Source organism: Pteronotus mesoamericanus, unplaced genomic scaffold, assembly GCF_021234165.1.
Source record: "Pteronotus mesoamericanus isolate MK-2021 breed Mesoamerican mustached bat unplaced genomic scaffold, CSHL_Meso_final scaffold_232, whole genome shotgun sequence".
Taxonomy (NCBI): domain Eukaryota; kingdom Metazoa; phylum Chordata; class Mammalia; order Chiroptera; family Mormoopidae; genus Pteronotus; species Pteronotus mesoamericanus.
This window is the reverse complement of record NW_026555311.1, coordinates 29,101,386-29,116,049: the sequence shown is the minus strand read 5'-3', so window position 1 is coordinate 29,116,049 and position 14,664 is coordinate 29,101,386. Positions and strand designations below refer to the sequence as shown.

Here is a 14,664-nt window from a genome sequence, read left to right as displayed (position 1 = left end):
AGGAGAGCACTTTGATGGTTGTCAGATGAAAGGGGGTTGTGGGGGAATGGGTAAAGAGGTGAGGGGATTAAGAAGTACAAATCAGTAGTTACAGAATAGCCATGGGGATGTAAAGTATAGTATAGGTAATGGAGTAGCCAAAGAACTTATACATATGACCCATGGACGTGAACAATGGCGTGGGGATTGTCTGAGGGAGTCAGGGGTTCCGGGTAGAGGGAGGAGGAAAAGGAAAAAATAGGGGCAAGGGTAAAAGCATAATCAATTAAATATAATTTAAATAAAATAAAATATAAACAGATATTGGAAAAATATCTTCAAATCTCCAGGGAACTAGGTCTTTAAATGATGTTATCACAGCGCTCATAAAATCCATTAAATTCCCTGGCCAGGTAGCTCAGTTGGTTGGTGTTGTCCAGATAAACTAAGGTGTGTGTGCCCCAGTCAGGACACACACAAGAACCAACTGATGAATGCATAAATTAAGTGGAACAACAAACTGATGTATCTATCTCTCTTTCCTCACCCCCTAACATCAATAAAATAAAAATAAATATGTATGTCTTAAATCCATTAAATATTCAAATTAATGTTAAAAGAGTTTCTAGATTAATCCATCTCAGCAACTGAACATCAAAAGGCTTATCTGGCCCAAGTCTGATCAATTAGCATCATACAGAAGAAACATTTATTTGGAAAAAAAGATTCTCAAATCCTTCTCAGCCATTTAAAATATCAAAAGGGCACCATTTAAGAGTTATACAGCAGAATCCCACTTAAAAAAAAAAAAGGTAATAATTATAAAGCAAATCCCTGACTGGTGTGGCTCAGCTGGTTGAGCATCATTCTGCAAGATGAAAGGTCGCCAGTTTGATTCCCAGTCAGGGCACATGCCTGGGTTGTGGGTTCAGTCGCTGGTCAGGCACATGCAAGAGGCAATCAACTGATGTTTCTCCCTTACAACAATGTTTCTCTCCCTCTCTCTTTCTTTCTCCCTCCCTCCCTCCCCACTGCTTTAAAAATAAAAAATAAAATCTTTAATAATAATCATAATAATGCAGATTATGAACAAATCAGAACTGTGATATGTTTAGCCAAAGGTCCTGCAAAACTTCCAATAAAGGAGTCAGTTATCTTGACTTATTAAAGAAAGCACATAATGTTTATGGCTGACTAAACAGCAAAAAGTTATTTGTCTGTAGAATATCAAAGATCCATAGGAACCTAATCAACAATTCTTCCCTTTTTTTGACATATAAAAATGCAATACCTGTTCCAAAAATAAGAGTAACAGACAAGAGTGGCAAATTATAATGATGAGCAATGACGAATATTAATACTGCCAAAATTGATCATCATTATTAAGCACTTACTATCTTCCAGTGATGGCAATTTAATTTACTCTCCAACAACTCTGAGATGGTATTTCAACAACAGATGAAAAAACTTAGGTTAAATAATTTGACCAAGGTCACATAGCTAGTAAATGGAAGAGCTAGGACTCAAAACTCAGGACGTGATTTATTATTTCATAATTTTAATCACAAAACTGTACTGCCTTAAAGTTTTACCACTATTTGTAAATAGACAAAAAATAAGTCTACAGCCTTTACGGTCAATCCCACCCTACACAACCATTGATCTGTTCCATCACAATAGACGAGTTTTGCTCTTTGCCCACTCTAGAACTTCACATAAATGGAATCACATGTTTTGTACTCATGACATAAAGTGATCATATGGCATGAGTTTTTCCCCTCAGCATGTTGATATTTATCTTTATTCTTGCACTTGTTAGTAGTTCAGTTCCTTTTTACTGTTGAGTAGTATTTCATTGTAAGAACCTACCATAATTTGGTTATCCATTCACTACCTGATGGACATTTCATTTGTTTCCCAGTTTAGGACTCTTATGAAAAATACTGCTATAAACATTCAAGTTCTACTACTATAAACACTCAAGTTCAAGTTTTTTATGGATGCATAATTTCTTTTCTTTTGAATAATACCTATAAGTAAACTTGTGGCTCATAAGGTAAGTTTATTTTTAACTTTGCATGAAACCGCCAAACAATTTCCCAACTTGGCTGTACCATTTTAAACACCCACTGGAAATGTACAACAGTTTCAGCTCTTCCACATCCTTACCAACAACTGGTGTTGGCAGTCTTTTTAATTTTAGCCATTCTAGTGGGTATGAAATGGTGATTTCATTGTGGTTTTAATTTGCAATTCCCATTGACTAATGATGTTGGGAATCTTTTCACATTGGGTATTTGCATATTTTCTTTTGAAAAGTGCTTGTTAAAATCTGTGGCATTCTTAAAATACTGTTGTTGTTTTTGTCTTCTTATTGAGTTGCATGACTTCTTTATATACACACACAAACTGCAAAGTCATCAGTCACAATCATTTGTAGCTCAAAGAGGATCACTAAGGTTTTGGGACACCAAAGTACTAGCAACTTTTCTACATATGGCTCTTCCTGACCAGGAGAATCCACTCTAGCACTTACGTGCATTTACAGTACCGGCATATAAAACGGACACCAATTACTTCTTAGCAGTAGAAGCTACAACAGCACACAAGCAGCCCTTTCCCCTGGAAAATGTCACTTTGCCTTTCCTTCCCTACTGCAAACCTTGCCCAAACCCCATCAATTACATCTGAACACTCCCTGCCCCACAAGAAAAAGTACTACACAGACTTGAGTGCCAGTATCCAACAGAGCCATACAAGGTTAACTCCCACCTCTCCCTGAATTTCCCCCAGTATATTTAGACATGTTAGTTTGGTCTTTGACTCCCACTTAAGGATTGGAAGACTTCAGCCCAACCCTACACATCCTTCTGTGTACGAAGAGAGAAAGGTCAAGCACACCATGAGGAAGACATGCCTAATAGTGCACTTTAAGTTTCAAGCACCCACACTTGCAGCTCAAATAAACAAACTTCTAAATGTTTCAATCCACCTAAAGCTCTCTATCAGCATTTCTGATGCTATTTTTTCACCTTTGGAGACTCCTTAATTCAACTCCTGCAGTCACACTGTCCTTCACGTACGGCCATGGAGTTGAGTGTACAAAAGTCCCAAGGTACCACCGTGGCTCCCTCTCAGCTCAGCCCCTGAATGTTCATTAAGAGATAAAACACTGGAGGACTCTTATTCTCCCGGCCCCCCTCACCCTTGCCCACCACTTGGGTAATAACAATCGCTACCAGATGCCTGAGAGTCTTTTCCTATACCCTAACCCAGCCGGCAGAGCCCTCATTCTTCCTCTTTCAGAAAGCCATGTCTCCGTCAGCACGCCATCCTCTAGGGCAGAGCAGTCAAGAACTGGGAGGAGCCTGAGATTTTTGATCCTCCAAGGAAGCTAACGAAGCAGCCTGTTACTGTTTAACGGATACAGGCAGACCACACAGTAGTACCTAGGTCAGAGACACAGGACTGATTAATCACAGCAGAGCAAAGAACATGAGCATCATGTGTGTATCAGTTCCCTCACTGTCCCAAAGTCCCATAGAGCAGATTTGGAGAGGCCCAGATAGATGCTGTGCAGGAACGAGGTTTGCATCCCAACTGAGATATTATTGCCAACTTCTATTAATATTTTGTTAAACATTTCTGTCTACACTCATTCATGAGGGATATTGGTCTGTAAGATCTTCTTCTTGTAGTGGCTGTCTCAGGATAATGCTACCCTAAGAAAGTAAGTTAGGGCATGTTCCTTCCTTTTCAGTTTTCAGAAGTCTGCATAGAATTGTTACTATTTCTCCCTGAAAAGTGTTTTAAAGCTCACCAGTAAAGCTATCTAGACATAAAATTTTCTTGTGGGAAGGTTTTTAACTATAAATTCAATTTTTTCAATCAATGTAGGGTTTTTTAGGTTATCTCTTTCTTTTGGGGAATGACTTTTGATACCTGCAAGTTTGTGTCCTTCAGGAATTTGTTCTAAGCTGTTGAATTAATTTGCATAGTTATACATAATATTCTTTTATTTTAATGTTTGTCAAAATGTCAACTCTCCATTCCTCATTTTGGTAACTTCTGTCTTCTCATTTTTTCCTGATCAGTCTGGCTGGAGATTTAGCAATTTACTGATCTTTTCGAAGTATTCTGGCTTCATTGATAGTCTCAACTGTTCATTTTTTATAATTCACTGTTATCTTCATCTCCTTCCTTCTACTTGCTTCAGGTTTAATTTGTTCTTTGAAGCTTAAAATGGAAGAATAAGTTGGGGTTCAGCAAACTACAGCCCACAGACCAAATCAGTCCCTTGGTCGGTTTACATATTACTCTCCAACAAATAAGTTTTTACATTTTAAATACTTGGGAGGGTATATGTATTATTTAATAAGTTTTTTTTTTGCGTGTCCCGCAAAGCCTAAAATATTTTCTATCTGGCTCTTTATAGAAGGAGTTTGTCAACCCTTTCTTCTTTTCTAAAGGAAGTGCTTAACATTAAAAATTTCCTCCAATGCTGCTTTAACTGCTTTGTATTTTAATGTTTTATTATCATTAATTTCAAATGTGTTCTAATATTCCTTATGATTTCATCTTTCACAATGGAAAATTAAATAGCATGCTATTTTCAAATACTTGGTGATTTTCTATCACATTGATTCCTAACATTTCTATTATTATCAGAGAACATAACGCTCTATAACATTTCCACCATTTGAAATTAGAGACTTGTTTTATGGCTCAGTATATGGTCTATCTTGGTGAACACTGCATGTACATTTGAAACGAATGTGTAGTCTGTAGTTACGGAGGGTAAAGTTCTATAAATGTCAATTAGGTCAAGTTGGTTGACAGTGTTGTTCAGATCTTCTATATACTTATTTCTTCCTCTTTTATCAATTACTGAAAAAGGCTACAAAAATCCCCAATATACTTGTGGATTTGTCTATTTCTCCTCTTCTATGCATTTTTACTTTGTGTATTTTGGAGCTCTGTCATTAGGAAGAACGTGTCTTTTTATTTGTTCTATTAAAAGAGACCAGGAGTTAAAGGACTAGGAGTCTCCCTTTGAACTAAGAATAAAGTTGAAACTTCTAACAAGAAGAGGTCTGATTGGTTTAGCCAGTCTCTGTAGTACAGGGCTTTGCAAAGTTCTGGAGTCAGGACACCTCGTGAGCCACTGAGAAGACTATGATAATTGCTTTATGATTAGACATCCATATCTGTTTCAATCATGGTCACAGGCAGAGCAGCCTATGCTAAAAGAAATTCTCAAAAGGAGCTGTGGGCATGGCCAGAAAGGGTATGGCCATCTAGTTACATGAATCATCACTCTAATTTTATCCCTTAGGAATGGAAGATATGTAATAACACATGCAACCTCATTATTGCTGTGTGGAGGACCACTCCAAGAAAAAAAAGGATCATTACAAGCCAACAGGACTGACGAGCTTTAGCTCACGTTGGCTGTACAAGGGGTTATTTGTGAAGGAATGGCAGGTAAAGAATACAGAATATATGATACATTCCCCATGCCTTCAATATTTTTTGCTTATAAAACGAAGTTCTAAAGGCAAAGTATGACTATGAAAGTCAGACACTGAGGTTCCCCACCTCATAGTCAAACATGGTTGAATAATTTAAGCCTAACGAGACTTAAAAGATTTACTCATTTCAGAAAATCTAATGATTTCTAAATTTATCTAAGTTGTATTATATTTTTAAGATCTACCTAAAATAGTACTCCCGCTCTCATCTCCACTGCCCTAGGCATTCTACTGCATTACTCAGGTATGTCCATCAAAGCATCTATAACAATCAGAATATACCTTTGTTTCTAGTCTGATTCTTCCTCCACCACTTTTTAGAATGCAAGCTCCATGAGGACAGGAAGTTGTCTGTCTTCATCACCACTGTCTCCCCTTTCCCCAGTGTCTAGAACAGAGCTGGCAAATGATAACCTCTCAATACAAATCTGAAGGATGAATACTCATGAAGAATGGGTGTATCTAAAACTCAAGCATTGCTTACACTGGGTTCTGAAAGATAACTTCGGTTTGTGTGTTTGAGCAGGACAGGTTTTTACAATGCTGAGTCTCCATAACATTTAAAATAACAAACATTTTGTCATAACAAACTCCCTTTCAAATGTTTTTAAATACTGACATTTAGCCCTGGCTTGTGTGGCTCAGTGGATTGAGTGCTGGCTTGCAATCCAAAGGGTCTCTGGGTTCAATTCCCTGTTAGGCCACATGCCTGGGCTGCAGGCCAGATCCCCAGTAGGGGGCGCACAAGAAGCAACCACACATGGATGTTTCTCTCCTCCTCTTCCTCCTTTCCCTTCTCTCTAAAAATAAAATCTTTAAAAAATTGATTCTAAAGAATTAAAATAAATACTTAGATTTAGCTTTTAACCAATATCCTCTGCAATCACATTCCATCTGAAACTCTACAAGGTTCTTTTTAACTTTTAACAAGCTTATGGTTTTTATCATTTAATTAACAAGTACTAATTGCTTCCCAACTCTGTGGAGGGCATTATGGGAAATAAACCAAACACCCTGCCTTCACAGAGCTTAGAAATCATAGAGGAATGGCATGACCACAGTGGTACCTTGCGAGGATTAACTTCATCTCAGTATTTTATTGGGCTGGCGGTAGGGAGACCAGTTAGGAGGTAATTAGAGTAATTAGTTCAAGACAGATAAATGGAAGGTCTGATTTAGAACAGTGATAATTAAAACAAATAACTTAAATATAAAATGAAAAATAACATAAGATAGCCCTGGATGGTGTTGTTCAGTGAGTCGGACCATCATCCTGTAAACCAAAAGGTTGCCAATTCGATTCCAGGTCAGGGCACATGCCTAGCTTGATGGTTCAGTCCCCTGTTAGGGTGTGTGGAAGAGGTAGCCGATGTTTGTCTCTCACATCAATGTTTTTCTCCCTCTCTCTCTCCCACCCTTCCCCTTTCTCTAAAATCAATAAGTATGTCCTTGGGTGAGAATTAGAAAAGTATCATTAAGACAGAAATGACAAATGCTCTATATTTTTGTATTTTTTAAGAGTTTCTTATAGAATATTACCAGTGTTGAAACACTGTTCTCTTTTTAGTTACAGGTGGAGGACAATCTGGTAAATAACTTTCATTCTGCACATAATAATATAAAGTGATGACCTATCATCTATTACAGATGAGTAATTTGCAGATGTTTAGAAAGAAATAGCTGAGTGCTTAAGAACTATACTTTCAGCACTAACTGGTTCACTATACCATTTGGATTTTAGCTTTGATTTCTAAAATCAAACATCAACAACTCAAAAACTAGATACAGAACATTTCTCAAACTTAACTGAGAGCAGTAGACTCTAAGCCATGAGTCCTGCAAAGACTTTAAAAGTTTATATTTTCATCTTGATAATATATTTTTTAAAAGTATATTCTTGATCTGGATAGCCACCTCATATCCACAATCAATGTTACACTAGACTTAGGGTGAGCTAAAGAAAAAGGCACAGAAGGGTCTTACAAGGTAAATGATATAGTTATGCCAAGTGAAAGGCAAACCACCTAACCCCTGAGCATTCAAATACAGAAAAGTGGTTTAGGAATTATCATAGGATATACAAGTATATAGAAAATCCCACACTGTGCAAAGGCAGACAATAGTATATTTGCTATGCAAAGAAAGATTTCATTTTAGCAAATGACATCATTCGTGACCCTAAATTTAATCTGTTTCACTGGTTTAATAATTTTGCTTACATTTCATTTATAAATTTACTTTTGGTATTTGTATACAAGTAGTAAGCGTAAGGAATTTATATCTGTATGTATCTTAAATTAATTTTTTAAAATTATTTCCTTTAAACCCCTTTCAGATTAGTTGCAACTCTTAGAGTGTGGATTCTGCTGCTGTTGGTCTGCTGGTTCTTTTTTACAGTTTTCCATTTCTCCTGTGATTTATAATTTTTTAAAAGATTTTATTTTTATTTATTTGTAGAGAGAAAGGAAGGGAGGAAAAAAAAGTGGGAGAGGAACATCGATATGTGAGAGACAGATCCATCGGTTGCCTCCCGCACGTCCCCAACTGGGGACCTGGTCTGCAACCCATGCATGTGCCCTGACTGGGAATCAAACTGGTGACACTTTGATTCACAGGCTGGCACTCAATCCAGTGAGCCACACCGGCCAGGGCTGAAATTCAATATTTTAATAAAATTACTTAGTCCAATACTGGGGATTCACAATATATCTTTCCCTTTGAAGGGGGACTGGATTCATGCTTAAGACTAACATAGTGGAAAAAAACTTGGAGATTCGAATCAGAAATATCCATTTCCGAATCCTGGCTCCCTTAGTAGCTTAACATGTAAACCTCAGCAGTAATTTCTAAGCCTCATTTATTTACAGAGCAACTGTGAAAAGAGTTATGTGGTACACCATAACTCAAATGAAGATTCTTTCCCCCTATCTAAATTAGCTTCTTCCGATTTCTATCTTTTTTTTATAGCATTCAATGTTCTATCAAACAGCAGGGTTTAAGAAACATCATCTTTGATGTTTCTCTATAGAACTAGCCATATATCACAAAATCTCCTTCCCACTGAAACCAAGAATTTCCAAATCTCCAAAGCTTTTAGCCTAGAAGTCTGTTACCTTTTCTCTGTAAATGACACGTTTTTCATTTTCACCAATAACTTTATTGATTTGGATATTCTGAGTATGTCGACTATCTCTGACTATTGGCTTCTAGTGGGTAGAGGCCAGGGGTACTGCTAAACATCTTCCAATGCATAAGACAGCCCCATAGCAAAGAATTATTTGGTCATGATGTCAATAGTACCAAGAAACTTCGCAAACCACTTCTGACATGTTCAGTTAGTCACAGCACCTTCTCCATACACTGCACAAATCTTTTTTTTGAAATTCGGTTGCATTTTTACCTTTCTTGAAATAATACAGCATAATACACCAAAAATGTTGCATATCTTCTCCATCTTCAATATTAAAATGGCTACACAAAAATTCGCCAATTTTGGTAAGTTTTTAAAATGCACACTGATATGACAGCTGTCACAACACAATCTAACAAAATTGCTTTGAATGAAGGTAAATACCACTAAGTGCTACTAGAACCATCATATGGAAAAAAACGTAATGGACTTTTTGGCCAACCCAGTATTTTACCTCCATCTCCTCCAACCTACAACACATCCTACATAAAAGCTACAGGATTCACCTTCCTCAAGTGCATCTCTGAGGCTGTCACTGTCCTATTAAATTTTTTTCTATAATTCTCAAGGCCTTTACATAAAAGCCCTACTGAACCTCATCCTTCCAACTTACCTCCAACAATTCCTATACTAAAAGTTTCTTGAGGCAATGATATTGAGGTATCCTCTATCCCTAGAGTAGAATGTAAAACACAATAGATAACAAATAACCAATGTAATACTTGAAAAAAGTAATGGAAATGTGTAATGTTCCTCTCCCACCAAAAAGCCACTGGACCAGTCCAGTGGCATAGCTCTTCATTCATTTCTAACACATTTCTAATTATTAATAGACAAATGTACTAACCACAATCTAAGATTATCACAAAGAATCACAAAAAGACAACAGCCCTCTGTAATTTAAAAGGAAAAGAAAGCCAATGGAAAAAACATTTTAATCTCCCTCTTTAATCACTTTTAAAATTCTTACTACTAACTTGGCAGCTGGGTTGGCATGGGCCAAATAATTGCAACATAAAATCACTAAGAAAAAAAAATCAAATTCCTACTAGATACAAAGACATTAGACAAATGACTTTTAAAAATTCATTAACTAAACCTTCTGAGTACCTATCAGTTCCCCTAAAATTTTGTTTGGTCCCTTAGTCTTCTAATGAATAAAAACCAAATGTCCAAGACATGTACGCACATGCACACACACAAACCCACACACAAAATATTTCCTCCCTGAATAAATTGCATGTACAATGTTTAAGATATTTACTAATCTTAAATTTACCAGTAGGCATTTCTTAAATATTCACCTCTCCATTCCCTCTAATATACTCAATGGTATTGACCCAATCCTCCACTACAAAATCTGGGGGGGCGGGGCAGGGGGAGGGCTTGAAATTAACATAAAAATTTGATTCACCTGTAACTTTTCTATAATTACTGTTGTGTGCAAGAAGACCCTTAGACATCTGCAGCACAATCTAAAACACACATGGATCTTTAGGTAACCTAACAAAATTAAATTATGGCTGTCATAAAGTCAATCAACCCAATTCTCCAGCTCTTTAAACAACAGGGTCCAGTATTTTTTAGTATAAAAATTCACAATTCATCTTCACCAACTTCATGACTCACATCAGATACATGCATCAGGGTATCACAACTTCCTTCTTAACAATAAAGGCAAAACTGGTGAACCAAAATAGAGCTCCCAGAGGTGTAATTTACATGGATTATAAAATCTACTGCAAAATCCTTCATAAATTTACTCTCTGAATTGATGAAATGGATGGGGAGGTAGGCAGAGAAAAATTAAAATATGCGTGACAGTATCTCGATTGTTATTTGCCAATGGCAGGGGCAAAGGGGATCACTCTGTGGACGACAGAACCATAAAAGAATAAGACAACATTTTTAATTGTTACAAAACTGGTCTTTACGCTCAAAAAATGCGAGCATCCACACCCCAACAAGTTTATAGACTATGATCTAAATCAAGAGCTTAATTAAATGCAGAATAAAATGCCAATGTTCTGCTTCCCTAATGAAACATACAATCCCCAAAACTGCTGATCATCAAGCCAATGCCCCGCCACAGTGGATATTTTGAATATTAAATCAAGAAATCATGTAAAGTGCTAGCGGTTCCTCTAGGCCTCAGCAGCAGCCTTAGGTATCAGAGCAAACTCGAGCCCTCTTAACACTCAAAGAATAATGTTGATGTCATTCCGAGGCTACTGATTCTTTGCACTACGGGCTAGTCATTCCTTGATCTACAACGCAATTCTTACCCCTCCACCCCCAAAATAAAGAGATTTCAAGATAGAGAAGCCCTCGGGTACCCCCTTCTCTACCTCCAGCAGCTGCCGCTTTCTCCTCCCTCCAGCTCCAAGGTGGGGGCTCCAGAAGGTCCCAGGCAATTCCGAGCCCGGGTGGTGTTTGTTTTGCCTGTGCACGGTAGCTCTGTCCAGATGCTTCCTTTCCCAGTTTGCCCGAAGTGGAGCGCTACAGGGAATCCGGGGGCAGAGGAGAGAGCCCGGGTGGCGGCGACGCCGCCGCTGCCGCCGCCTCTGGTATGTCAGGGGCCGGGATTGTATTTCGAAAGATCCGCCATTTTCACCTCGTCATCACCATCACAGCTCAGCAGCTTCCCCGACAGCCCGAGCCCCGGCAGCCGCTACCACCGCCAGTAACCTCCCCCTTCCTCCTCCTCCCCTCCCTGACCCTCCCCTCCACAGAGGCGCACACCCACATATCCCGGGAAGCCTCCCGCCGGCCCCGCCAACCTTCAAATGCACAGGGGGGATAAAAATGCACACACAGCCCAAGCCGAGAACTCCCACCCCACAACGAAAAATGGTGCTCCTTCGGGCCCGCAGCCACGCCAAAGGAAGTCGCGCCACCTGCGGGGTCCCCAGTCCGGCATATTTTTGTTCTGAAGAACGAAAGCCACAGGGAAAGCGGCATAAGGACAATGAGGAACCCAAATTCTTTCATTTTCAAAATAGCAACTTGAGGTGATGGAATGCACTTTGTTCACTGTGCCCATCTCAAGCACTAAAAACAAGATCAAGACCTTTAATGTTAGGCACCAACTCTGACATTTTCCTCTACTGTTAGCACTACTTTGACAGAATGAGCTATTTTCATAGGCACGTCTGGCCTTTCTGACAAATTTGCAAATTAAAGGCATTGATTTTTATACAGATATTACGGTCAAAACAAAGTCCTGAACTATTTTCCTCTCCACTTAATTTGATCTGATCATTTCTGTCCATGAACACTCTTAACTTCCAGTTTGTCATTGGTTTAAGACGTGAAAGCGCAACTATGTTTAAAATGTATTACTCCTAATTCATGAATAAACAGTTTCTAAAATATAGAAAATATACCTCTAAGTTAAAATTTTTGCCACGTTTTTAGGGTCTAAGTTACCAAATTAAAAAAAGAAATCTACCGCTGTTTAACACAGTGAAAATAAACAGCTTGCTTTAGAAGACTCCAGAGTTACCCATCCACCCCACCAGCCCCTCTCATCATGAAGTTTAACAACTAAAACAGAACATAGGTATTTTTTTAATCATCAAAGAAATAACAAGAAAATATAAGCTGGAATTCTGACGAGACCAGAATTTTCCTAAAAACTAAACTGGCTACCTTTGTTGATTTCAGAAAGATTTAATAATCACCTATTCAAAGTCAGAATTTTATACCTATTACAACATGAGTTCTAAAATACCAATCTGAAATGAGCAAATTGAACTTCAAGGTTTCGAATAGGGCCACTATACTGTCTTTTTTAAAAGTTAGTCTAAGCAAAGTGAGGTCGTAGTTGAAAAAGCCACTTCATTTCCTTACCTTGCTTGAATGACAACTCCATATAAAACTCGGTAGATTCACACTTAAACTAGTGTTATTTACCACCAGCCTAATCGCCGTGTCTATATGCAGCTTGCTAGAGCCTTGAAAGTATCGAGTCTTCCCAGCGTCTTCATCTTTAAAGTTTATTTCCCCAGAGCCAGCCGCGTCCACCCGCACCCTGCTTGGTGTTTACCGTTGCTTGGCCAGGCTAAGTCCCGGCCCGCTCCCTTCCCCCGTGCACCTCGGGGACATTATGACATTTGGCTGGTGGGCTTCGCGAGGGAAACGGACACACACGAAGATACCATACAAAGGGGCGTAGGAAGAACGGGGCGGCGGGCAGCAGGCAAAGGAGAGGCTGCTACAAAATGACACAGCAGCAAAACCGGTTCCCAGAAACCCGGGGCCGACAAGGCCGGCTTCTCCGGCCACGCAGTCTGCGTGTCAACAGCCGCGGGAGCCCTTCCTCCAGACCGCCAGGAAGGGCGGGCTGCCGGGTGACAGACGCCCTCCCGGGTGCGGGCGGGAAGGGGCCGAACCGAGAGGATCCTCCCGCCCACTGCGGCCCGGGGGTGGGGCGCAACGACCCCCAGCTGGCAGGTTCCCGCTCTCCGACGCGACCCACCAGCCCGGGCTCCCAGAGGGGGCGGTCCGGCGCCCTCTGCCCGCGCCACCACCCGCAGCTGGGGCCAGCGCCCCTTCCCGCCCGCTTGCTCAGATGCCCCACCCCAGGTCTGACACTCACCAAAGACGGCGGCGCCGCCGCCTCCTCCTCGCGGCCGCGCTCCTTGGGCTCCTGCAGCCGCGGTAGCGGCGGCGCCTCCGAGACACAGACCCGGGTTTGTTCAAAATCACGCGCCCAGCGCCATTCCGCCGCCGCATCCCATAATACGCCGGGCCTTCCCCGCCCGCGCGCCCCTCTCTGCCCGCCCCTCCATTCCGTCCGCCCCGCCTCTCCGGCTGGCTTGCTCGGCCCCGCCCTTTCCGTGTGCCGGCCCCTCCCCTTGGCAACCCGAGTTGCGTCATTCCGCAAGGCGCCGTGATACTCTCCAGCTTCACGTGACTCTGAGTGGTATATCTGTCAAAGCTTTCGCACTGAAGGTTCCATCCAGCTGAGGCTGGGAGGGGTAAGTGCGGGATCACGCCTGCAATTGGGAGGGCCTGACTCATCTAGCGTTCTTGGCGATTTCCAGCATCCTGCCACTGTTTGATGTGCTTGCTTGGAAAGGTGATCAATAGTCACAAATGACAAATTTTGTCGTTTTTTAGGCATTAGTTTTGTAGGGGTAGCTAAAAAGCCCCTGGAGACCACACAAAGTTACACTTATTTTGAAAGGGAGGTTTTTTTTGTTTTTTGGGGGGGTTGTTTTTGTTTTTTTGCAGTACACAGCTAACACTAACTAACACAATCAAAATTCTTTGTATTTAGTAATCTTTTTATTCCCCCCATCCTTTATTATAAAATAAGAAAATGTGCCTACATTTGGATAAACAGGTACTGAGATTATTCAGTTAATAGCTGCTCCGTGTGTGACAAGAATTAAACAGGAGAAACGATAGAAATTAGAAGAGTGTAATGCAAAATAGTGTGGTACAGTCTGTAATTGCTAATGGAGCACGGAGAACACACAGGTCAAAGTGAGAGGCAGTAGCCCTGGAACAATGGAGGAGGTGAGATGCAGTGGAAGCAGCAATCGCTTTGGAATCAAGCAGTCCTGGTTTTAAATTTTGGCACTTCCACTTATTGGTGTACAACATTTATTGTTACTTTTATCATCTACAGAATAAAAATAAAGCTTCCGAGGATTCTGAGGGTTAAATGAAGAAACGGGTATCAGGCAGTTACACAGTCTCTGCCTCAAATGTGTGTTCTTTTCTGCCATAATCAACAGCACCATACACCTCCCACCTCAAATTCAGTAGTTAGATTTAGTGAGTTAAGTAACATGAAATTAGCAAAGGCTTGGAACTGGTGAAGTCTGGCCAGTGCAAAGATAGTGAAAAAGCTGAATGATACACAGGCTTTGTGGAGCCACCTTTACAAGAAGCCTTGAAAGCTAGTGTGAGAAAACATCCTCATGGTTAAATGATTGGTGGAACTGTTGGGTA

General features: G+C 40.3%; 1 protein-coding gene across 4 annotated transcripts in view; it reads right to left on the bottom strand.

Moving 5' to 3' along the window:
• LIN54 (lin-54 DREAM MuvB core complex component) overlaps positions 1-13,488 on the bottom strand; it is a 77,134-nt gene extending 63,646 nt beyond the window's left edge. For 2 of the 4 annotated variants that reach the window (XM_054591805.1, XM_054591808.1), the window contains exon 1: positions 13,301-13,488. In XM_054591805.1, the coding sequence (XP_054447780.1) occupies positions 13,301-13,437 (137 nt within the window). In that variant the 5' untranslated portion in view covers positions 13,438-13,488. Of the gene's footprint in view, positions 1-11,048; positions 11,216-12,552; positions 13,010-13,300 lie in introns of those variants that run through there. The other 2 variants (XM_054591806.1, XM_054591807.1) reach the window with 2 other exon arrangements.
• Positions 13,489-14,664: the final 1,176 nt, after the last annotated feature.